Genomic DNA, 25,519 nt, shown 5'->3' with positions numbered 1-25,519 from the left:
CCCTCCCCTTCCCCTCGGGACTACAAATCTCAGCAGCCATTGCATCTCTACCATCATCACCACCACCACCACCCCCGGCAGCGCGGTGCTCCCTGGGACTTGTAGTCCCCGCCGCCCTCCACCTCAGGGGACATAGGGCAGTGGGGACATCCCACGCTTGTCCTAGAGCGTCCTAACACTAACACTGAGAAGGAGGGAGCGCGGAGGAGCAAGCGCCTACCTCCTTCCACTGCCGCGGCTCCGTCCCGGCTCTTCCCTTTTCAGCTTCTCACGTGAGGCGGCCGCTCATCACCTCCCCGCCCAGCGCCGGTGCGGCCGCCCTCGGGCGCCATATTGGGTGCGGCAGAGTGCGTCGGGCTGGTGGTGGGGGGGCTGGGAGGAGGGAGAGCTGCGAGCGGAGGGCGGGCGAGTTTGTGGCTCTGGTAGTTTATTAAAGTTCAGTTTAAAGCTGCGCAGGTCACTGGGGAGCCCGGGGAAAGAGACAGTTTGTTACTCTCAAGACGGAGGGGTAGCAGCCAGGCGCAGCTGAGGGGAGGCATCTTCAGTCAGAGGGCAAAGTTCAGCCCAGTCCTGCGCACTGTGAGTTGGGAGCCCGCACAGCTTGCGCCCTCGCTGCTCTTGGGGCAAGTTACCCCTCAGAGGCAGCAAGGATCAGTGTGGGATTCAGCCTGGTGGATGCTGGTCTAGCCGCTGTACAGAGACGTGCTTGGTGGGGAAGGTGAAAGCAATCTCCTCTCACCATAGCCATGGCGGCTGGTGAGGCAGCAGGCAGGCCTGGGCCTGCTTGCGTGCTGGGCATCGACTTGGGTACGACATCAGTTAAAGCAGCCCTGTTGACAGGGGCAGAGCGAGAGCAAGTGGTGGCAGAGAGTTGCTCCAGGGAGACGCAGGCATACGCCAGTAGCCTGGAAGCTGGACCGCAGGTAAGGGGTGGACAGATTTCAGGATACTGGCCTTGCCTTGTAGTGGCTGGGTTGTTTTGCTACACTGTGTAGACTTCAGTGGTTTTCCTGGATTGTTCTCATGCCTAGATTGGCAGATGGTTGCTGCATGTGTCTGGGTGTCTGAAAATAGAATTAAAATGCTCTCACTTTACTGTTGAAGAAAGTCAAGTAGTGCTGCTTGATTTAAGAAAGACTCAGGTTTTGAAAAATCGCATAAAATAATCTAAAACTATTCTCCCGTGAGCCATCACCTTGTCTTTGACACTGCTTGTCAAGAAACAGCAACCACCTGCCAACTAGAAGGGTGTTTTGCACTTTAATGTGAGATAGAATAATAACTGGAAATTCCCTGTGGAAAGAACCACAAGCATGTGCTCCTATTAAAGACCTTTACATCTATTGTGTTGGTCAATCTAAGAAAGGGTGAATCAGAATCATAAAAAATACATACCAACATGTCTCTGGCCTAGTAATGAAGTGATCCCAGGAGCTAACTTCTGAGCAAAAATACCAAACAGGCCAACCCCTCTGTACAGTCATGTTTATGCAGCTAAAATGATGTGTATGCAGAGTAGTTCACATCTGTATGTAGACCGTATTTGAATACTTTTGCTTGTAACCTTCACACTGGTCTGTCACAAAGTAATCGGAATCCTTGAAATTCAGTGAGAAAGCTGGAATGCAGCTTCTTTTGTGGTGTGGTTTGGTCAGTTTGCCGAGTAGATCAGTTTGATGGGGAGTTCTAGGAATGGAATATCCAGAAATGAAGTATCAGCATCATCGAAATCAACAGGGAGTAGATGGAGAGGAGCTTATAAGGGAAACTGCATGCCAGTCAGAGCACAACAGTAATCCTCTTTGTGGGGAAAAAGAAGAGCAATATAGAAGATGAACTAGTGAAAGCATGTAGTCAATGTTAATGGATTTTTTTAAATGTATAGATGAGTATGGTAACTTAGGAGATTATCTGGCCTTCAGTTTAAGAGGCTGTTATCTCATTCTGAGCTTGCTGGTATTGGGTTTTAGTTCCTGTGGTTTTGTGGGTTTTTTGCTTTTTTTTATTTTTTCAATTTAGTAGTGAATGTCATTCTAATACATACTATTAAGCTAAATGAATTCTGTTGCTCACTTCTGACTTGAGTAGTCTTGTTTAATAAATACACTGAGTGAACCCTAATGGTTTTATGATCAGAATAATGTTTTATGATTGCAGGGAATGGAGCAGGATGTCCGGAGAATAGTAAGGGCACTCAATGAATGCCTTGCTGCTCTACCTCAGCAGCAGCTTCAAAGAGTCAGTCACATTGGTATTACAGGACAAATGCATGGGATTGTATTTTGGAAAAGAGATAAAGGTAACATTAATTCTTTGCCATTCCTGTTTGGAGTATTATGATACAGAAAATGTGATTTTAACTCTGAAACTATCTGTAGGAAACTGCTGTGTGTTTACTTTGGTCTTCCGTAAAACAGAATTAACAGAAGATCTGTGGAAATGCTTTTAAATTATTGGAATTTCAGTTAAGGATATTGTTTACACAGATTTGTTAAAGCATTTATCCTAACGAGATCACTGCAGAATCAGCACAATTATTAATATGAAAGAGGAATAACGTATTTGTGACTTGTCCAATATGTTCATCATAAGCTATATGCTGCCAGTTGAAAGACCTTGTGCATCATATGAACGACCTGAGGTGGATCTTACTCACCTCATAAAACACTTAACTAGCTGTTGTCCAGTACCTCAATACCTTCTAATGATTCTGCAGGAGTCGTAGTGGCAGTTTTGTATATGCTTTGAAAAATAAGACGTTTGATTTTTACATTACAATGTGCATAGCAGTAGCAGAACAGCTATTTTGAAATGCTGTTTGAAGGTAAAGCAGAAGGAAACTGCAGTTCAGTAAATGGTGTTTTCAGGCCTGTTTTGTTTGCTTGTTTCAGAACTGAAGTCTAAGGCTTTCAGAATCTGGTTCCATGTCTTCTTTCTCATTACCGTATGGTGTGCACATCTGAGCAATTATGCAAGCCTCATAATTATAGAAGTTAGGCAAATTAAGCAAAAATGTATTGTAAATCACAGAATAGATTTCCCAAAAGTGTTAGTCACTGCCTGTCAAAAGTTGTCAGGGTCTTAATTGTTTTAAGAGACACTGGGCTATTCATTACTGGCTGCAAGGAAAGAAAGAAATGCAAAGGCTGATGGACCAAAGGAGCTGTTGCTTGCTTTTCAGCTGTCCCAAGGGCTGCATACCAAAGCCTCATGGGTTCATGGCAGACATAGTTTCTTATGGCATATTGGTTAATATTTTATTTCCTAAAGCCACAGTCCACTTTTGTTTCATTTCTGTCAAGTGAAAGAGGGTGTTAGCTCTCATTTGTTTTGAGTAGACTAAGTGGATCTATGCACTTTGGGACACAAATTACATTTTTAATAGCATCCTTTAGGGTTAGATTTATGGTTAATAATTTTTCTTAGCATCCATTTAAAACTAGAAAAGCAAACAAATTGGAAATTCGGTTCAAACAGATTTGATAGAACAGGGAATTAAGGAACAAGAAAAATAATGTGTTTGCTTTGCATCTTTCACATAGTAGTTTCCAGCTTTCACGGCTGCTTTTTACTGTGTGAGTGTAGCTGTATCCAGCCCAAGAAAGACTCTTAGCCATATTTGTGCTAGTCAGACAGCTGGGTCTCTTCTCTGACCTGTAGGATAAGTGGCACAGCACAGCTTGAAACCCTGATCCCACCCCATGGCAAAACCAGCAGGCTGCCTTAGTTATGGAGACAGCTCATGGCCTGTCCTATCCCCCATCCCCACACTGTGACCAGGCATAACCTGGGAGAACAGTAATTGTCAGAGGCCAAAGCTATGCTGTGGAGTGTGTGAGCAAACATCACATGCCAGTGCTTGAGCTTAGCCTCTGCTTACACTTCTGCTCTGGCAGGTAAGTGTGCTGCCTTTGCAGGACTTTTTGTGGTGAGCATGTTGGGGCAGGAAGTAGCACGCTGGACTGGAGCAGTAGCAGACATTGCTGAGAAGGCTCTGAGAAGTCACCGTAATTTAGCTGAGGCCTTCATGTGGAAGAATGTGAAAGTTTCATCAAAGGTGTGGTGATCTCTGTTCAAAGGACATTCTGGGCTGGTAAAACCAAAAACCGAATTAAACGCTATTCTACCTTTTTGAAGTTTTGTTGCGTAGCAGAAGGAAGGGATACTCTTTAGTACTTCACAGTCCATTGCTTAACACATATAGATCCAGGCTTTTTCTTCATTTGTTTCAAAAGGTGATGAAACTACATGCTATCCATCATAGGCAGTTGGTTACTAATAAATCATTCTTTAGGTCATGATGTGGCAGCTCCCAATTAAGGTTTGTATATGAGAGCTGTCATATCAGCTCATTACCTCCCATACCAGAACTGAAGGGTTGATTGTTTTTTGGATAACCTGATATTTAAGTTGCATCATTAATATCTAAGGGTGCAAATTGCTTGTTCCTGTAGGCACTAGGAGTGCTTGTTAGAGAATGAAGGCCTTTGGATACCAACCTCTGTTTTAGCAGAGGATGACTGCCATTATGATGTTATCTAGGGCTGAAAACCATGACTAATTAATTTGATTACAGTCACTACAGGCTATGTTTCTGCTCTTTTTCCAATATATTTGACAAATCGTCAAAAGTGGCCAGAAATGAGGAGTGCCAGGTGTACTATGCTGCAGGGGGTTGCTGGACTTCTCAGAAACTGTGTGTTTCAGGTTGCAAGTGGACAGAGAGTGGCCCAGGACCTACCTTTGAGCCAGAGGAAGTCAGTCATCTGGTTACTTGGCAAGACACGCGCTGCAGTCCTACCTTCCTCTCTTCTCTTCCTCTGCCACAGTCGCATATCAGCTTGGCTACAGGATTTGGATGTGCCACAGTCTACTGGTATTTAAAGAAGAGGTACATTGTTTCTCGAAAGCATTTCCTTATTAGGTGGTTGACTGGCAGTTTCTCATCTTGAATTTCTGTGACAATTAGTATTCCTGTAGCATGTTAGTGCCACTATTAGCTGAGTGGCTGTGTTTCTCTTTAATCATAATATTAAATAAGTATTCAAAGAATATTTAAAATGGCAGTATTCAATATAAACTGTATGCCAGTAAGCACAAGATTCTCTGACCTCATAAAAATATTGCAGATCTCTGTAATAAAAAGAAAAGCTTTTGACCATATAGTAACAAAAGCCTTAAAGAACTGTAGAATCATTCTAGTCTGTCCCACCGCTCAGAGGAGCTCTGCTAATGCAGTTTGAACATTATAATTTTGCCTTGTGCAGACTGTGAAAAATGCAAGCGTGCCTAAAACAGTAATTGAGTTGCTTTGTCTGCTTGCTGCCAGATGCTAAAACAAATATTCTTTAAATTAATTTCAGTTCCTTCCTTCCTTAGGCACCGAGATCCTTATGAGGTGTTAAAAATGGTCTGCTTTGCTGTGGTGTGTTTGCAGAGGATATAATTTTTCACTTATGACTTGGCATCAGCAAGATTTGTTCCTCAGTTATGTCTGCAGTATGCTGTTTTTCAAAGAGCCAAAGTCTTTCTCTGCAATGAGTTCAGGTTCAATAAATGGGCAAAAACTTACTAGATCTTGGTTTCTTACAGTGTGTGTCCAGCAAATACATGGAGCATGGCGTGATCTTGCTTTAGAGCTGTTTGAGTTCAGCTGCTTTGCTTTGTTCCTGTTTTATTTAACCATTGGTATGTTTCCATTCATACAATTTGTGGATCCTAGAACAACTGCAGGAATTTACATACTTTTCTCAAATGCTCCAGGATCAACAAACACATCAACAAATGACCTCCAGGATCATTTTTTTGTGCAAACAATTACCGCCTTCCTGGTAACTGTTGCAGTGGTGTGCTTTTGAACCTGGACAACTCGTTCCTTAAAGCCTTTGTCTCTCCATCTTCCAACAGTAGGTAATTATTGCTGCTGCAGTAACAGCTTGGAAAGCAAATTCCACTTACAAAACCAAACCAAAACAACAAAGTCCAGGCTTATCACTGAGATGGCTGTTACATTTTTAGATGGGCCCACACGTGTCTAAAGCTTCTTGTAGCAATGGAAGTAATCTTGCTCCCTCTGCCTTAAAGTGCCCCTCATTGGTTTTAATGTGTTTTGTTTAAAAGTCCAGGTTTTCTGAAGTCTTACGATGCAGCTGGCACTATCCATGACTACGTGGTTGCCATGTTGTGTGACCTGAGGAAGCCACTCATGTCTGTCCAGAATGCTGCCAGCTGGGGATATTTTAATTCCAGAAATAAAAGCTGGAATACTGATATGTAAGTGCTAAGGGCATTGAATGGGTTTTGTATATTGCTTGTGATGGGCAATGTGAACATATCTGGGCCCTAAGTATGAGAGTGCTACAGATAAAAAGTGATTGAAAGTTACTTCTATGTATGTGTGGCCTGTACTGAAGAACTATTGAGAGTTTGTTCTGTAAGGTGCATATGTCTAAATTATATAAAATCTGGCATGGTATTTTAGAAATACCTAAGAGAGCAGAGTTGAGAGACTCATCAGTGAGGCCTCATATACCAAACTGCTCTCTTCCTTTCTGTGATGGGATGGGGTGGGCAAGTGCATGCTGCAGCCAAGATGTTGTGATGATAAAAGACAGTTCTGTAGTTCATTCAGCTGAGCTCCTTCGTAACTACTAGGACTTACTTGTGGTAATACCTAAGAGTTACAGATCTTCAGCAAGTTTTATAGGGAACCAGTTTATTTATTCACTTATTTATTTTAAGGATTTGCTCTTTCAAGAATTTACTTACTTATTTTAATGATTTGCTCTTTCAGGGCTGAGTGCTAAGGCCTTATATAATTCAGAGCTTAGGTTAGGCCAGGACTCCAAGGTGAAAAGATCTGCTCATGAAGGTATGAAAGAGTGACAGAAACTTCATTTGGCCTACTGAGCTGTTGTTAATTTGGTGTTATTGCTGTAGCAATGTAGAGTATCTTATGTAAGGAGTTTGTTGGACTTAACTCTTTGTGGTTTGGTTTTGAACCACTAACTGCATGACATCTTAAAGTTCTGTGAAGTTGCATTTTTTTTCTGGTTTTGTGATTGTCCCTTTGCCCTGGAATTGTTTGTCATATGACACCACTAGGGTAAACTTGCTGAACATGTACTACTCTATAATCTCAGGTAATCAAGATGCATATAAAGGAAAGCTATTTATTCTTCTAGATGATTCTGGTTTATCCAGCTCATTGAACTGGAATGCTGCCCCTGTCCAAGACAAAGCTTTCCAAATAGGTGAAAGCATCCATAAATCCAGCAGGCACAAATGCATGTCTGGGTTCATCTGTGACCTCAAAGAGGCCTTTGTAGTCCTGCTACACGTTCCCATACTGCTTTCCTGCAATAATATTGTTCTGATTGCAGATTGAAAGAATCTGACTTTCCCATTCACTTGCTTCCGGAGGTGGGAGACCCTGGCAGTATTGCAGGCAGGACAGTCAGTGCATGGCATGGAATCCCCAAAGGAGCAAAAGTAGGAATTGCTCTGGGGGATTTCCAGTGCTCTGTGTATTCCTGTCTGACTGAGAGGACTGATGCAGGTATGATCATTTTGGTATCTTGCTTGGTTTTCTCATTGTCCTCCTTCAGGGTAGCCTAGTAAAACACTGATTTATTTTTTGCTTTTATGTTCTAGTTCTTAATATCAGCACCTCTGCTCAGCTGAGTATCTCAATGCCTCCTGGTTTCCAGCCTCCAGACATGCCAGATCCTTCCTCAGCTGTTACTTATTTTCCCTACTTCAATGGTGACTACTTGGCTGTGGCAGCATCACTTAATGGGGGCAACGTGCTAGCAACGTTTGTGGACATGGTGGCACAGTGGGCAGAAGAGCTAGGTAAGCTATTTCAAGGGTAGCGTAAAATATAGGATAGCTGTATTTTCAAGGTTATATTTCAAGGACAGCTTAAAAATTTGATTCATCAGCAGGGTAAAAAGAAGCTAAGGTGAAGGAACAGGCCTTGAGCTGTTTTTTCATGCCACATAGGGAATGAGGATATAACTCTTGGGTCATGCTTCCCAGATCTCTGGAATTTCCTGCTGAAGCTTAGGAACATGCTGGGACAGTCATGCTTGGACTCCACATTCACATTGCCCCTAGGTTTTGGGTTTTCTTTTGTTTTAAGAACACAAGAGGATTATTTTTTGCAAGTTGATTTTCAAAAGTAAAAGCCAGTGAATTTGAGGACAGCCTTCTAATTATGTATGAATGCAGTCCGGAAGAGTCCCTTGATTAGATCAGTTGCCTTTTGCTTCATATTTTGCAGCACTCTAATGGATTTTAAGACTTAAACTCATGTAATATCTTCCAAGTGCTTTAAATGTGGTCTTCACGGGTTTTTTTAACCATTTCTTGGGTTTTGCAATACAGAAATAAGCTCTGAAATTATTCTTGCAGTGAGTACTTGAAGTGAACTTTGCATTCATGTGCAATTCAGCCACTGAAGCTGAAATCTGCTGTTAATGTGTTTAAAGGTGTTGTTTTTTGTAACTTAGGACAGTATAGCCAAAGATGAATAGCTGTGTTGTCAGGAAAGGCTGTTTCTGTAACCTGAAAAGGATTTTAAGTAATGCAGGTTCTAGATAAAATTGGATGGGAGAACTGTGGTTCATAAACCTGGAAAAACAATGACTTCTGGGGCACAGAAGGGTGGATTGTCCACTTTAAGTTTCCACATGTAAGATACACTGGACCTCTTCAGATGAGTAACGTGGTATTTCCCATCTGCAGGACTTCAGGTCCAGGAGTCTGCCATCTATACAAAGATAATCAAAGCAGCCTTGGCCCAAACCAACAGCAAACTCTTGATCCACCCAACCATATTTGGAGAGAGACACGTTCCTGAGCAGCTGGCATCAGTGAGCAATATTGCTGTCTCTGACCTCTCTCTGGGTCATGTAACCAGAGCTCTGTGCCGTGGCATCATTGAAAACCTCTGTTCCATGCTACCTGTGAAGTGCCTGATGGAGACTGGAGTGAGGAGGGTTCTGGGGAGCGGCAGTGCCCTTGCCAGGAACGAGGTGCTGAGGCAAGAAGTGGAAAGGGTTTTTCCATTCCCTGTGGTTTACGGGAAGGATGTTGATGCTGCCATGGGGGCTGCCATGGTGATGTTCCACAGAAAATAAAGTCATTGTTTGGGATGGCCTGAGATGCAGCTTCTTTGTTTTTTACCGGCTGTGCAGTGTTTCCTTTCACTTCTTTCAATTCTTTTAACATGCAGTGTCATTACAGTGGAAAAAAAACCCTAACCTGCATTTAATGTCTGCTGCTGGGTGTACACATTTTATTGCTCTGTCATTCCCATTTGTGAAATAAGAAGTAATTATCACATTGAATTTGACTGAGTGACTAGGAAAGATCTATTAGCTTTCTGCATAAAATGATACTTAATGTGAGGCTCATTTTCCTGGTAGGAAATAGGCTTAGAAAGACTAGGAGAGATGAGTAGCTACAGACTGTCTGTAACTAAGATGTGTAGTTACAGCCTAAGTCTGTAACTTAAGTCTGGTGTTTTCATTAGAGATTTCTTGTTCTTAAGCTGTCTCACAATATACATAGATATAGGCAGCACACTAGATGTCAGCCTTGTTTGAGGAGTTTGGTGGCTGTTGTATGAACAAATACAGTTTTCTAAAGTTGTCTCTGTAAAAGATGGAGTACCACAATCAGAGTAATGAGCTTTAATACAGCAGCTTCCAGGCTGGGCTCTAATCTCTTTTTAATGTCAAGTATTGCTCATCTGAATTCCCTTTAAATGTCCAAGTTTTTATCTCATGTTATGCTCGTAAAATTTTTTTCTCCCCTATGCTTTATTTTAAAACGAAAACAGGTATACTTTTTCTGTCTAAACCAAGATGGGTGTACACCTTGTTGCTCAAATGAGATTGGGAAGCAAGTAAGATAGTTTTGTGTTATCTAGATACACTTTCATTACATAGAAGCATGTATTTTGACTGAAATATGGATGTGTATTCCTGTCTTACACATTAGCAACATCAGTGACTCACTTTTGTAGTAAGAATGCTGTTCTGAAATCTAAATTGCAGAGATAGATTCATTTCCATCTTCCTCCACCCGCTCTCCATGCATCTATTTCATGCTGTGTTTAGGGAACTATCAGCATACATAGGAATTACAGAGGAAGTATAGGCTAGATTAATGGTTTTATAGAAAGTCTGAATTACTTATATGTTGTTTTCCTTTTTATGTTTTTATAAAGTATTTTTGTATCAGCAGATGTGCTTTCAATTTTCTTGAATAACTGGAATGAGCTGATAATACTATTCAAGCATGCTGTTAACTTTTGTTTCCAGAAGCTGGTAAAATTGTGGTCAGGTTTTAGGTTCTGTTAGTGAAGGCAAGACCACCTCTGCAGGCCTGTAGGCTGGATTCAGATAGGTCTTTAAGAACTTCAGCACATATGCTGATGTTTTTCCTTTTACAGTGATAGAGAGGGCTCTTAGTTGGTAAAATCACTCTCAAGCACAGAAATTGCACAAAGCCTGTGCAGCAGGTTGGATGCAGGCCCAAGAAAGAAAGTTCCTTCTTGTTTCTAACTGGCCTATTTTGATAAGCATCCACATCTCCTTATCAGTTTATATCTTTAAACCAGGTCCCTGCTGAGAACAGAATATGGTATGTCCCAACAACTGTTGCAAAAAGCAATGGAGTGCTGCTGCTAAGAAGCAGATAACATCTTCGCAAGAAATACAGGTCAAGGAGGCTGATGAAGGGGGCATCAAAACATAGCAGAAAGTTCCTGAAGTTTGTGCATCAGAGCATGGGAGGACTGAGAGGAGCTGATGCCTGGTATGGGAAGAGAGAGAAGAAGCATTTAGCAAAAAGGACCAGGAGGAAGCTGGAGACTGAATAAGGGGCATCCTCCACTGATCCTTATAACTTTCTTACTGAGTCTCTGCTTTGGAATAGTGAAGGAGTTAATAATAATGTTGGATGAGATGGCTCTGCTCAGCAAAGTTCCAGGAGCACCAGCTAACAACCTGCCTTATTGGTAATCTGTACTTATGCATTAATAAATAGGCATTTTATTTCTTCAGAGTGCAATGCCTTAGGGTGTTTTCAGTAGTATAATTAGTTTGCTATTAAATAGGCAAATATGTTAGTCCTTTATATATATATATAAAGATAGCAAGACTAGAAAGATAGTTACCTTTTGCAAAACATAAACTACATAATTTTGTTGAATAATTTCAAGTTCAAACTTGATATGTCAGGAGCTGGAAGTTTAGAGGTTGCTTTGAGTCTAACAGCTACAGCCTCAGCTCAGCCTGCTGGAAAAGCTGTTTCTCTAGATTAGATTTTGGCAGCAGGTTCTTATACAAATCATATATTTAACAATGTATGACACAGCTTTTCATTTTTCAGGGTATTAGATCCATCCTGGATTAGATACGGATTCTTTTTTTCCTAATGACATTAATGTTTAGAAGCTGTTACATACATGTATATATTAATTAAAACGTATTAGGAATATGGGATGATAGAATGACTTTAGGACTTTCTTTCTTCCTCAGCTCTGTCCAGAATCAGCTTATCTTTAAAATACTTGGTGGGCCTTTACACCCAAGAAAGGTGTCCAGAAAGATGACTGATCTCAGATAAGAGCTGTGGCGTGTGTTACATGGTTTGGTAAATTGAATTGAAACTGTGACCCACAGAGACAATTGCTGTCTGGTGGTTTGGGATTTTTTTGCAAGCTTGAGTGTATTTATGAAGAGGAAATCTGGAGAAGCATATCCATTACTAAATGCAATTTAAAGGGGAGGGAAAAACAACAGCAACTTACTGCAATTCTTGTAAAGAGCTTTGCTAAACTCCTGGGAATAAAAGCCGCTGGTGCTTCTGGTTCCAGAATTGTTCTTAATGATCTTATTACTCTGTTCTCTGTTCTAGTGAACTTCCCTTGATTCTAAAAATCATCAGACACATAGAACACTTTTGCAGACAGATGGAGAAGCAAACTCTGAGGGCTTTTCAGTCCAGGCACCTTGGAAGAGGAATATCCGGCACCAAATTTCTGTAGATCAGAGGGTGCTTATGCAGACTATTGACTGGACTGTTTTTCAGAAGACAGGATTTTGTGCTGTACTTGAAAGCTGTGCGTGTATATTTGAATAGCACAGCTTTAGTTGTTTGTAAAGTCTCTTTATTATTTATTGTAAGTTCTGATGTGGTTAGACACTCTGTCATAAATATTTCCTTGTCTCATTTATTGTATCGAACTTCAGTGCACCCAGGAATCAAAGAGTTCAGGTAGGTTATGAATTTTTAGGCTATATAATTATTAGTTTATTTTTTCTTTTTAAGATTCCTTCCACAGAATTGTGCAGTTTATTTCCCTTGCAAATTGATACTTCTGAGGAAATGCAGCTTTGTCTTTATTATCAAAGATATTAACAACAGGGTTGAGAAATGAAAGCACACATCATGACTAACCTAGGTTTGAGAAAATTGCCAGGGGGACAGGACTGAGTCTCTTCTGTGGATTTTAATACTGCACCTATTCAGTGGAAAACAAGGGATTCCATTTTCCACAGCCATCTCACTGATGGTTTTGGCTTAATCCATATTAATTTAAAGACAAATAATTAAACCTGTACACGGCTGTATTCCCAGTGTATTTTTTATAAAACTATAACTTTTTTCACTGCAGTATTGTTCTTCTCTATTTTTAGTATCATATTCCAAATGGAAATATTTTTCTATGTATGATTTCTTATTTATAGGACAATTAAGCTAATAAGATACTATGTTTATCCTTTCAGTGATTCTAAGGACACAAAGAACTTGAAAGGTGAGCACAGAGGACATTAGTATTTCATCTGTACTACACTGTGGTGCTTCCAGTAACCCTAAATGTGCAAGTATGCAAATTCATGTTTTCTTTACGTATTGTACAAAATTATAGAAAACGCAAATGCCTGACAAAAGTTTCTTTCCTATCCTGCTTGCACAGAAAAATGTAAGTGACCTTTAATGTAAATATTAATTAGTCTTATGGAAGTGAAAATTCAGCTTTAATGTGTAGTGTAGGTTTGCAGACAAGCCCTCAGAATATTTTTGTGACGAGAAACAACCTTGATGCGTGTTTATGATGTTGTTTTCACACTGAATATACAGATAAGATTAGTGACTACTATAATTTGGTTTATAATTGAAGACTTCTTAAAGATTTTGTAACTTTCCTGTGCTCAAAGCTGTAAGATTTCCAAGCAGCCTGGGAGTTCAGAGGATGTTTTTAAGGCTGATCAGAGCTCTCTAAAAGCAGTTCAGATATGATGCATTCCTGTCTCCACTATTGGAGTTCCAGAATATTTTGCATTCAGTGGCATAAAGACCAACATCTGTCTGATTAAAACAGTTTGGTAAGAAAGCAGGAAAAGCCTGCTATACTTTCAGTATAGTATATTTGTTAACTTGTGTCTAATTCTTTGTGGTTGTAAATCAGACAAGATCAGACATGTGGTTTTGCAGTCATCTCTTATCTGTGGTAACCTTTCCCTTTCTATCTCATGTTTGAAGTGATACTCATCTCAAGAATCACACGCTCCAATTTTCATTGGGCACTGCTGTAATTATGGTGAAGCCATTAAGTGATAATTTTCCAATACGCAGGAAGCCCTCAGTGCTCAGCATCCCTGAGCTGCTGTTATGGCACACCTGGTGTTTTTCACATGCCTGATAAAATCCTGAGAACATATCGTGGCACAAAACAGAAAGTAGAGAAGAAAAACAAAGATTGTTCAGGCTTTAACAATGATTGGAGGGGGTGGGATGAGGCACTAATTTTAAACAGAAGTAGTCAGGTCTGCAGTGGGGTTGCTGGCAAGATCTGGGGCACTCTGACTTGCTTTCTCCATTCTGAAATAGGTAAGGGCAGTGGGGACAGTAACAAATAGCATGGAGATAATGACCTACTAAATTGTTTCACCTCTCTAGTGAATGTATCCATCTGTCTCATTTCTAAGATGAGAGTAACCAATCCATTCCCTGCTGTTTCTGGAGAGTACTTCTAGGCAAAACAGGAACTCATAGCCCTGTGAAGTGCTGACTTGAGGTGTTTGTGTCATTCCCCACAGGCTGCTTGCTCATCATGTCTTCTATTCTTGGGAAGATGAAGAAAGTTGGCAGTTCTGACATGGAGGAATCTGAAGCGACAGATGAACACACAGATGGGGAGGACTCCATGCTGGAAACGCCTGATAGCTTCCAGAGTACACTCGGCACCAAGGTCCAGCCACCCAAAAGCAACATCTTTGCAAGACGTGGGAGGTTTGTGATGGGGGATAGTGATAAGGACATGGCTCCCATGGACTCCTTGTACCAGATGGATCACTTGTTGGCACCTTCTGTCATCAAATTTCATGCCAATTTGGAAAGGGGGAAACTTCACAAGTAAGTTTGCCTTGCAAGATTTGGTTGTAATGAATGATTTGATAGCTGCAGACTGTTTCTTGGAGCAGCATTTGTTCTCTCCATGAGTGTGCCCATTTTTTCAGTTTCAGTGTTTTCTATGCCAAAATAAGGAGTGTCTTGCATTTGAAAGTGACAATAGCTGTTGTCTCTTGACATCTCTGAAAATATATTCCATGGATATTTTGCCCAAATTTAGCAGTAGACCTTAATTCTGTTTAGTGAATGGACATTGTTCAGAATGATAACGTGGGCTTGCCTGGCTCCCAGCCCGCAGTTAAGCTGTTGTGCACAATACCTCTGTTAAACCTTGTTCTGAACTTTCAGCAACAGATACGTAAATTTTTCAGGACAGTTGCTTGCAGACTTTGTTGACCTCAGAGACTTTGCAGATCCATCTCTAGTGCTTATTATTTCACACAAGAAAACGAAAAATAGTGTTGTGGTAGTTTATAAAAAGTTATGCTAAATATCTGACTTCAAGTAACTGAAATTCTCCCTTATTAGGCTCCTATCTACAGATTCCATCACAGGCTGCTCAGAAAAGGCTTTTAAATTTTATGACCGCAGAAGGATCTTTGATGCTGTAGCCCAAGGCAACACAAGGGACCTGGATGATCTGCTACTCTACCTTAATAGAACCTTGAAGCATCTCACAGATGATGAGTTCAAAGGTACCCTTTAATTTCACATACCTTAAGTTGCCCTCTTTTTCTTCTAGCAGTGCTCCTGAGATTGAAATAAAAAACCGTAATTGTGTTCAGTGTCTGCAGGAGGTCCTCTAATAGCCAGTGCTTCCTTATTGATTGGGCAAAAATACATTGATTGTAAGGTTACAGGAGAATTCGGAAAAGTTGCAATTTTCTGTCAAACCCTGTATGAGCTCTTGAAAAGAAATTCATTAATTCCTGCATGCCCAGGAGTAGATAGGAGGCTTTCAATCACTTCTGTATAGCTTCAATTTTTTTGTGCTATAGAGCCAGAAACTGGGAAAACCTGCTTACTGAAAGCCATGCTGAATCTACATGATGGGAAAAATGACACTATTCCCTTGCTGCTGGATATTGCAAAGAAAACTGGAACTCTGAAAGAGTTTGTTAACGCAGAGTATACGGACAATTACTACAAGGGTAAGAGAAATGACTGCTGCAGTGAATACTCTTGGTGCTAAGTCTGAAGATAGGGTTAGGCAGGGCTTTCAAACAGCCTTCTGCATGAGGCCTTATGCCTGAGGATGCAGCACCCAAAGTTCCAGTGTGTGATTAACAATCAATGCGTTCATTCTAGGGCAGTGTTCTGTGAGGTGCAATATTCTGCCATTTTTTATACAGTGATTTAATAGCAAGCTCAGGGGAGTTGCGTTTGCTCTCTGTGCCATCATTTTTTTTGTTCAATTACAGAGCTTTTTATTCTGCAAAGCTCTCAGTTCCACCATCTTACCTGGAGCTGGACAAATTGACATGCCTGAAAGCTCTCAGTCTGTATTAAATGTTGAAGATTTCATCTAATGAATGTCTCTGTAGGCCAGACTGCACTTCACATCGCCATTGAGAGAAGGAACATGTACCTGGTGAAGCTCTTGGTCCAGAATGGAGCAGACGTTCATGCAAGAGCCTGTGGGGAGTTCTTCAGGAAAATCAAAGGGAAACCTGGCTTTTATTTTGGTAGGGGTGAGCATAGTATGGGCTTAACGCTAGGATAACTCAATCAATAATCCCAAATGCAAGCTGTTAAATAATCCTGTTTATGTGGGACTGGAGACTCTGTAGCCTCTGTATCCTGGGCATTGTATCCTTTGAAAGGTTGTAACCTTCTGTCAACTGTCCTTCCAGTGCTTTTTTAAGGAGCCATGTTTCTGTGATGCAGGTAAACCAGAGCAGATGTGATTGTAACGACTGTCACAAAAATTGGTGACAGTTGTTATACAGGGAAATTGACCTCACAGTGAGAGATGAAAACAATGTGATCTTTCTGTTCATGTATGTGTAATAATGGGCTTTCTGATAACTCATTCCCATTGCTTGCCCATAGGGGAGCTGCCTCTGTCCCTGGCTGCCTGCACCAACCAGCTTTGCATTGTGAAATTCCTCCTTGAGAATCCCTATCAGGCTGCCAACATCGCTGCTGAGGACTCCATGGGCAACATGGTCCTTCACACACTGGTGGAGATTGCAGATAATACTAAGGATAATACCAAGTTTGTTACCAAGATGTACAATAACATATTGATCCTTGGTGCCAAAATTAATCCAATCCTGAAGCTAGAAGAACTCACCAACAAGAAAGGGCTGACTCCTTTAACTCTGGCAGCCAAAACAGGGAAGATAGGGGTAGGTGAGCAAATGTCTGTCTCATTACTGTACCAAGTTATACAGTGTACATGCAAAATAGTTATGCAGGACAGATTTTATCACTGCTTACTGTTAGGGCCTTTTAGTTAAGAGGAACCAATGCTGCAGTTTAACATGCAAAACTATAGTTTTCAACCGCCAAACTTAAAGGCTACAAAGTGTGTGTGTCTGTGCCCAGCTTGCATTACTCATACATGACTGGTATGCAGGCAGCCCAAGTGGAAACAGAAGGTGGATCTCTGCTGTCATCTGAACCACTACGGGCCGTGTACTTTGGCTGATATAACTCATCTTTTGGCAGTCCCCATTCCAAATGGCTGCATGCTCAGAGATGTGTAACATACATCTCTGCTTTTCTCTTGCAGTTTTGAAACCAGTCATAGCAAGTTGGAAGTGGTATTTGTATTGCATGTCTCCCAGCATCCAGTCAGAAAATTAATAGTGTTCACTTCAGACTTTGATCTCTGCAGTGTTCCAGTCATTTGATTTCAGTTAATCTAGGGAGAAATTAGTCATCCTGTCTTGTGGAGATACCAAGGAACTAGAAGTCCATTAGCACTGAAATGTTGGTTGTATTGTTCTTTTGCAATTAGATTTTCGCTTACATCCTCAGACGAGAGATCAAAGATCCTGAGTGCAGACATTTGTCTAGGAAGTTCACTGAATGGGCTTATGGACCTGTCCACTCATCCCTTTATGACCTGTCCTGTATAGACACATGTGAAAAAAATTCAGTGCTTGAGATTATTGCCTACAGCAGTGAAACCCCAGTGAGTATGCACCTCCTTGGCATTTTATTCACTGTTGGGGAAGAGCTCCTGCTCTTTTGCCTTAGTTCTGTAAAACAGCAATCTCCCCTCCTGAGTCTAAGCACTAGAGGGAACATTTGCTGAAGATGAATATCATTGCTGTTTCCAGAGCCTACTATGTACTGGTCCTGTCAAGATTCTTCTCTTTTTCCTTCCACTCAGAACCGTCATGAGATGCTGCTGGTGGAACCCCTTAACAGGCTGTTACAAGACAAGTGGGACCGGTTTGTCAAACACTTATTTTACTTCAACTTCTTTGTCTATACCCTGCACATTATCATCCTCACTGCAGCAGCCTACTACAGACCTGTAGAGAAGAAAGAGAAGGTATATTACTCTTGGCATATATTAGGGGAACCATCCAGTGCATGATACCCCAGATCTGCCTCCCATTTGAATGTATGCTCTTAACATCAGGATTTTACTCTTTCCTGAGGATAGGGGCAGGTTTTGACCCTGCTGGCTCCCAGTCTTGCCCCCTTGCGGCAACCTATTCAGAAAATTAATGTGTTCCCTCAGAAATACAGTTGCTTTCAGCTGCTAGGAAAGACCTGGCTTTGCCATCTCCAGTTCTGCTGAACATACCTATCATTCTGTCTTACACAGCCTCCCTTCACATTTGGTCACAGCACTGGGGAATATTTTCGAGTGATCGGAGAGATCCTGAGTGTATTGGGAGGTCTCTATTTTTTTCTCAGAGGGGTAAGATATTTGAAACTTTTCCTTCTGCTGTTTGAGTTGGTGTAGGAGAGAATCAAACATGCCTTTCCTGTTCATTAGCATTGGCTGCTACAATGATCCTTGTTGTAGTTGAGAGCTACACATCTTTTTTTCTTGGCCTGATTAGGAGTTCTCCAGTTACTAATGAGCTAAGGTACAGTTTCATCTATTGTATAAAAAAATTCTATCTTTAGAAGCCAATGAGCATCTCGATAATTAGCCTAGTCAAGGCTTAAAAACGGGATGTTGCAAATAGCCAGGCCTCTATTAAAGATCACCCATCCTAGCTTAAAGTCCCCCTGCTTTCCCTTGGCAGCCAATGGGGAGTGTGCAGTAAAACACAGTCCTCAAACCAATGACTTGTCTTCAAAAAGGTGTTGTCTTCAAAAGAGGTGCCAGATGAAAGAGAAACCAAGTGTCACTTGAAGAGTCTTTCCTAGATCTTGTGCCAGTGTTTGGTTTTCAATTATTTTGGGAGATGTTTAATAGGTACTAGCTTCCTGGTATATGTATCAGTGCTTAGTCGATGCATTCACATGGGATACTTAATCCCTCTATGGATGCAAACCTGGTCTTCATTCCCCCACCCCTTTTTTTTTTCTTTTCAGATACAGTATTTTGTGCAGCGGCGCCCGTCATTCAGGACACTGATAGTTGACAGCTACAGTGAGGTTCTTTTGTAAGCTCCAATATCTTTGATTGCATTTCAGTGTGTGAGATCTGTAACTTTGGCTGAAGCCATTTGTAATTGGTAGATGCTTTACTGTAATTTCCTGGGTCCTTACAAAATAATTGCCAGTGGATAACATAGCACTTAGAACAAGCAGGTCTGGATCAGTACCTGATTGGGAGGTAAAGCAAATGGAGTGTAAGAAGTTCAGTAACTGTGTCATGCAGCAGAGTTAGGAATAGATCTCCAAGTTGGGCTTGCAATCAAGTGTAAGCATTGGATGTGCAGAAGTCCTCCTATTCCTGAAGGGAGCTTTGCCTCTCAATAATTTGGGCTGTTTCTCCTCCTAGCTGGAGTGCAATTAAACAGGGCAATTTCATGGGTCTGTGGAAAGAGTGGGAGTGCTGAAGAAACTGGTGTTTTCAAGGCCTTTTCCTCCCTCCAGTAACAAGGAAGAGCAGGGATGAGCCTACCGGAATTTGTATGTGGGCAAACGGGGTAGATTGCAAGAGGAATTGTAGAGTTTAAGAAGGGAAAGAATGAAGGGAGAGGAAATGTCTTCTAAGGTTCCTTTGTGTTTTGGAGAATCCTTCATTCTGATGTATTACCTCATGCATTCAGACCATGCTTTTCTTTCAGCTTTGTTCACTCCTTGCTCCTCCTGAGCTCTGTGGTGCTGTACTTCTGTGGCCAGGAACTGTATGTGGCTTCCATGGTCTTCTCCTTGGCACTGGGCTGGGCAAACATGCTGTACTACACCCGTGGCTTCCAGCAGATGGGTATTTACTCTGTCATGATTGCTAAGGTTAGTTCAGTGTGAGTGGGTGATGAGGCCAGCAAAGTGCTCAGATTAGGACACTGCTGCCAACAGCCCTGTTTCCAGGAGAGAAGTTGCCATATCTACATCCATGATGTCAGTGGGAAATCTTATACCATCCTACTGCACTTGGTCATTATTTTCTGAATTAAATGATCCAATTTTAAGCTATGTAGAAAAATGTCCTGTTCCTCATCCATGTATTTTATAGTAGATGTGGTATTATTATTAACCCCTATGCTTCAAAACAGCTACAGTTGGATAGGGATGGATTAAAGTAGACTGAGAACAGTGCAGACTGGTGTGGTGGGAAATGGCAAAGCCTTCTATCAGCTGGAAATTTCTTTAGGTATAGTTTAAATGTTACCAAACAGAGCAATATCTAAGAGGCAGTAGTTGGCTAATAAATCTCTATGTATGATGTAGACAGCTTGCCCAAGAGGGGAAGAAAGATGAAATTGTCTTAATGTGGTTGATCCTCACAAAGATGAAATTATTTGGCATGCATATGTCTTGCATATGTAAACTGTTGCATAAGTAATGGAGAAAAATGTTTTCTGTATTAAAGTTCTGTTATCTCAGCAGGATAAACAGCTGTTCAGTGCATTAACAGCCACTCAGAGCAAATGCCTTCTTGAGCTGAAGCAGTATATTCTACTAGTTGGGGTTTTTTTTTGTAGTTTATATTCAAGTTCTAACAGTATAAAAATCTCTTTTTCCATCTTACAGATGATCCTTAGAGATTTATGTCGCTTCATGTTTGTCTATCTAGTATTCCTCTTGGGATTTTCTACAGGTAAGGTCATACTTGGAGTTACTTTTTCTTACCTTAAAGAATCTCAGAAGATTTTATTTTTCAAGTGGCTTTGACTTTGTTTCCAACTAGAACTAACAAATTAACCTTATTACAAAAGAAATATCTCTTCAGAATAACAATTATCTGTAGTAGTTTGTCAGCTTTTCTTCGCTGGGTCTTAAACTGCTTTGCAAAGCTGATGGAGAAACAGTCATCCTGTTCTATATAGTCAAAACTGAGACAACACCTTCTGAGAGGGTGTCAGTTCAGGCAAATATTTTATAGAGCAGTTTCTCTGGGGACAGTAACCATGAAGATAAAATGTCTTATGTTTATCCTCACTTTCATTGCTTGCAATGGAATTATGATTCCAAATTGTATTTTCATCTTGCATATGTGATTCCTCTTTTGCAACAGCTGTGGTGACTTTAATTGAAGATGACAATGAGGGACAGGATACAAATAGCTCTGAATATTCCCGATGCTGCCATGTGAAACGAGGCCGCACATCCTACAACAGTCTATATTATACCTGCTTGGAGCTCTTCAAGTTCACTATTGGGATGGGGGACCTGGAGTTCACAGAGAACTACAGGTTCAAGTCGGTTTTTGTCATCCTTTTGGTTCTTTATGTCATCCTTACGTACATCCTCCTGCTCAACATGCTTATTGCACTGATGGGGGAAACTGTGAGCAAAATTGCACAGGAGAGCAAGAGCATCTGGAAACTCCAGGTACATTGGTTATGTGAGGCTGTTATCCAAGAAAGAGGGTATGGGGAATCACAAATTTTAGAAAGAATCTTTAGGAACTGACAGGTATTTAAGTATCAGGTCACTGCTGCTTTCTGATCCCCTGAACAGTTCCTAAAAAAAGTATATTGGTTCCTTTTCCATGCATATTTGATGCTTTGCCTAAGCAGATGTTCCCAGTGTTCCAGAGATGTTCAGAATTTAAGAAAATAAGTACTTTTGTTATTAGACAAAATTATTTGGGCTTTTGATGATGGAAAATCCTTATCAGACTATGGAGACAGGGATTACACAAGGAGAAAAACAGTCTTTACCAGAACCTCAAAGGCATATCAGTTTTTATTTGAGGTAAGAAAGAGAACTTAACAGTTCTAATCACAGAGCAGTAATTCAGCATTTTTAATGACATATTAACAGAGGGACCTTAAAACTGCAGCCTTTCAGTGTTCTCTTTTCTTTTACCTATAGAGAGCTATCACAATCTTGGATATTGAGAACAGCTACTTGAACTGTGTGAGGCGCTCATTCCGATCTGGGAAGCAAGTCTTGGTCGGGGTCACACCTGATGGCCAAGATGATTACAGATGGTGCTTTAGGTAACCTGTTTGTATGTCAAATGAACAATCTTTTGTAGACAAATAGCAATAAGGTGTTTGGTGATGGGAAGCAGAACTTTTCCTATGGAGCACTCTGAGAAGTAGTGTACTGACACTGTCTACAGTAATCAGTTTAATCTGTTTTCTGGGTCAGATCTGAGGCTTGAGAGGTGACAGTTTGTGATCTAAACTCATTCTGGAGTGGTCTGGTGACCCTTAGAATAGATACTGGTTTTGTGTTCTCTCCCTAGGGTTGATGAAGTGAACTGGTCCACGTGGAACACTAATTTGGGCATAATCAATGAAGACCCTGGGTGCTCTGGGGACCTCAAACGAAATCCCAGTTACTCTATTAAGCCTGGCAGAGGTGAGGGTTTCAGGAACCTAAATCCTAGTATGGGTTTGACACTGGTAATAGAAGCAGCATCAATTAATTGTTAGAGGGCACTCAGTTCAATGCACTTAATGATAATGACCGTAGCCAAGTTAATGGCATTTTTAGTCAGCACAAAATGTAAAGGATTAAGTGGACTCATTATTCACATAGCAGTTTTACTCACTGGAATAGAAGCCCCATGGATTCATCATTCCCACTGTAGATTTTTATGAGGTAGATAATATGTGTAAATCCAGAGGAGATAGAACAGTGTAGAATAGTAGCCAGATAGCCAGGAAGGTACTTCAGAGACCCCAAACCCTGTAGTCTGTGAGCTCAGCATCCAGCAGAGAATAATTTAACTGTACAATCAGTCTCTGCTGGTGTTTACCAGATGAAATATGGAAAGCTCATGGAACAGTATGGGGAAGAAAACCACTAAACCATTTCTTCCTGCTTCTTTCTTCTTTCATCAGCTTCCTATTTAAACCACTTGCATAATTTCTTCTGTTTCTGTGGAGGGTGAAAAATTAACCATTCATTTGCTTTTTAGTTTCAGGGAAAAACTGGAAAACATTGGTTCCGCTTTTAAGAGATGGAAGCAGGAGAGAAGAGACACAAAAACTACCAGAAGAAGTCAAATTAAAACCTATTTTGGAACCTTATTATGAGCCAGAATATTCTGAGATGTTGAAGGAATCACTTCCAAAGTCAGTCTAATCTTATTTTATTTTTCAGAAGGTTAATTGTAGTTGCCTTTGTTGGTTCTCACAAGCAGGACAACTAAAGCACTTTGTTCATAAGAACAGGGATTTCTGGAAAAAGATAGAGGATTGGGGAAATTACAGTGTGCAAGGATTCATAAAATATGTTAAATAAACTACCTGTTGTTTAAGCTCATGCCTTCATGGTTATTTTTAATATAAATTATCAAGAAACTGTACTGCTTGATATTTGCATCTAGGCTCTCTGTGAAGTATTGGAAACAGTTTCCATAGTTGTTTGGGTTTTTTTGTTTTGTTTTATAAATAAATAAATAGAGATTTACCCACACTTCTGAGCTGTCTGTAAGTGCACTTTTTTAATGCAGATTTTTGCAAGTCTTCATCCATTTCTTTTACTCTTTGTAAGTACCCTCATGCATTTCTGAGATGTGAGCTGACATTTGCATTGATTGTTGGCTAACAGGAACTTCACTAAGTTTTGCAGGATGGTGCAAGTGGTCAGGGGCTGTGGATATTCTGTTGATAACCTGAAAATAACAAAATCACCTAGAGAAAAATGGTTATCACTTGATACTGAACAGAGTGGATTTCATACTTCCTGTCTGCTTTTTGATTCTCTTTCTTGTTTTAAAAAGTATTTGTGTGAGCAGTTACAGCCCCGATTTGGTGGCTTTGCAGCCTCAAAAACCAGGCTGTTAAAAAATTGGAGAAGGAGGCATAAAAGAGCAGTAAAAATCACCAAGAGTCCAGAGATACGTTCCTATGAGGAATGTTTCCTGGAAAGCAGATAAATAAATGGGGACACAAAGAAAGAAAACAAAACAATGTATAATCTAGAGATGTTATTCTTTTCTCATACACAAGAACAAATATACTCTGTGAAATTTTAAAGGTTGACTAGTCAAAATCAATGAAATAAATGTTTCTCTTACACTGTCTGAATAAACTCCAGAATTCACAGTTACTGTTACTGAGGCTGAAGGCTTAACAAGATCCCAAACTTGACATTTATTTAGATAACAGATGAACTTTGCACAAAGTAAGAGATAGTGGTTATAGCGAATATATGTTTCAAAGGTCAAATGTATAATAATGTATAACAATAATAATCTTAAAATCAGAAAGTTTTTGTTCTTGACTTTGACAGCAACCACACGGGGAAAGAAATCTGGTGCTGCAAATCCGTGTGGCTGGATTACAAAGAGAATCAGGATCAATATCAGAGAGAAAACAGGCAGATGTTCAAAAAGTACAGATAGGAGCCCTGGAAAGAGAAGAAAGAATAGGAGGAACTTTGGCATCCTCTAGGAAAGTGGCTGGCCAGAAAGGAATTAAGGATCAGAAAATCTGTCCTATAGGCAGCTGGCCCAATATTTCAGTACTGGACCTGTGCAGCTGTGTTGAGCAAGAAAAGGTAAATCGTTTTACCTTCTTTCCTTGTTTTGTAATAACTAAAGCACTTAACAGCCTTTAATGCCCAAGTAAAGTGTGCATATACAAATATCCTTAAGCCAACAAGGTTTTTAACCATGTTCCAGGTCAAGTATGTGTACTGTTTCAGTGGTTGTATTTGAAATACAATTGTGCTAAAGTGCTTTTGTGAAGTTGGGCCAGATCATGCAGCTTTCACCAGGGAAAGCTGTCATGCTTGGCCTGTGCCACATGCAAAGACTGCAGTCAGGGAATACTCATATGAGTCATTGAAGTTGAAGAGTTGTATGTATGCTGGAGGGGTCAGTTGAAAATTATTGGGAGAACTGGAAATCAAAGACATAGAAAGTTGAGTCAGCCACTGAAAGATAATTTTCATCAATATATTCTGTAATGTTTTTGCATTTAGTAAGATACTGAAACACTCACATTCTTAAAGAGAAGCAATTACTATATTTACATCCAGACTGCCCTTCACTGCTAACACTTGTTAGATGAAGTTTCAGGTTATTTGACATCAATTCTTTTACTGGGGCCAGGATTTTTCAGTGCTTTTTTCTCACAGGGTACCACAGCAGTATACTACAAGGAAACCTCCAAGCATCCAGCTGCTTTATTTGAAATAGTAGCACCACCTAGAGGACTTGTTTCTTTTGTTAACATCATTTAGAACAAATGTAAGTTTATTTTCATAGAGTTTGTAGAATACAGCAAGAGAAACTTCCGAAAGGATTTGAAAGAATTGCTTGAGGAAAAAAAAAAATCGGCATTTAAACCAAACGGCTTTTGTTTCTTGGACAAGAAAACCACAAAAAATGTTTAAAGTAGGTGCATTCAGTGGCATGCCATTGCAAAGGTGTATCTCTAAACACCTGGTAGGAGTCTCTTTAGTTTCCTCTCAGGGCTTCATTATGCTCCACACTGAACGTGGCAAGAGACAGCCCACATGTGAAACAGTACTGCTGAGTAGACAAGACAGGCTGAGACAGTGATATAACTTACTATTAAAGCTATTAAGGATACAT

The 25,519-nt window shown here is 40.6% G+C and overlaps 2 protein-coding genes across 7 annotated transcripts; both read left to right on the top strand.

Moving 5' to 3' along the window:
* The first annotated feature begins 127 nt into the window (after nucleotides 1-127).
* SHPK (sedoheptulokinase) lies at nucleotides 128-9,166 on the top strand. 2 transcript variants are annotated; one of them, XM_057416262.1, is made up of 7 exons: nucleotides 128-337; nucleotides 2,158-2,299; nucleotides 4,708-4,891; nucleotides 6,121-6,273; nucleotides 7,383-7,558; nucleotides 7,654-7,854; nucleotides 8,749-9,166. In XM_057416262.1, the coding sequence occupies exons 2-7, from the start codon at nucleotides 2,161-2,163 to the stop codon at nucleotides 9,141-9,143; spliced, it is 1,248 nt and encodes a 415-aa protein (XP_057272245.1). In that variant the 5' UTR covers nucleotides 128-337; nucleotides 2,158-2,160; the 3' UTR covers nucleotides 9,144-9,166. The 2 variants fall into 2 exon arrangements, with proteins under 2 accessions (XP_057272245.1, XP_057272236.1); XM_057416253.1 differs by lacking the exon at nucleotides 128-337 and adding an exon at nucleotides 671-923.
* A 1,992-nt stretch (nucleotides 9,167-11,158) lies between these two features.
* TRPV1 (transient receptor potential cation channel subfamily V member 1) lies at nucleotides 11,159-23,233 on the top strand. Of its 5 annotated transcripts, XM_057416233.1 has the most exons (17): nucleotides 11,159-12,292; nucleotides 12,803-12,832; nucleotides 14,118-14,433; nucleotides 14,959-15,125; nucleotides 15,429-15,581; nucleotides 15,975-16,115; nucleotides 16,483-16,781; nucleotides 17,396-17,572; nucleotides 17,774-17,938; nucleotides 18,218-18,313; nucleotides 18,940-19,010; nucleotides 19,641-19,806; nucleotides 20,548-20,614; nucleotides 21,032-21,348; nucleotides 21,835-21,962; nucleotides 22,214-22,329; nucleotides 22,892-23,233. In XM_057416233.1, the coding sequence occupies exons 3-17, from the start codon at nucleotides 14,132-14,134 to the stop codon at nucleotides 23,056-23,058; spliced, it is 2,532 nt and encodes an 843-aa protein (XP_057272216.1). In that variant the 5' UTR covers nucleotides 11,159-12,292; nucleotides 12,803-12,832; nucleotides 14,118-14,131; the 3' UTR covers nucleotides 23,059-23,233. The 5 variants fall into 5 exon arrangements, 3 of the variants coding, with proteins under 3 accessions (XP_057272216.1, XP_057272206.1, XP_057272196.1); XM_057416213.1 differs by lacking the exons at nucleotides 11,159-12,292; nucleotides 12,803-12,832 and adding an exon at nucleotides 12,844-13,908; XR_008973013.1 differs by lacking the exons at nucleotides 11,159-12,292; nucleotides 12,803-12,832 and adding an exon at nucleotides 12,841-13,908 and having other exon boundaries at nucleotides 21,032-21,209; nucleotides 21,835-22,329; nucleotides 22,892-22,924.
* The last annotated feature ends 2,286 nt before the right edge of the window (nucleotides 23,234-25,519 follow it).

This window comes from Pezoporus wallicus, unplaced genomic scaffold, assembly GCF_028554395.1.
Source record: "Pezoporus wallicus isolate ANWC-B61680 ecotype Strahan unplaced genomic scaffold, APGP_CSIRO_Pwel_v1 contig_8517, whole genome shotgun sequence".
Taxonomy (NCBI): Eukaryota; Metazoa; Chordata; class Aves; order Psittaciformes; family Psittacidae; genus Pezoporus; species Pezoporus wallicus.
This window is presented reverse-complemented; position numbering and strand designations above follow the sequence as displayed.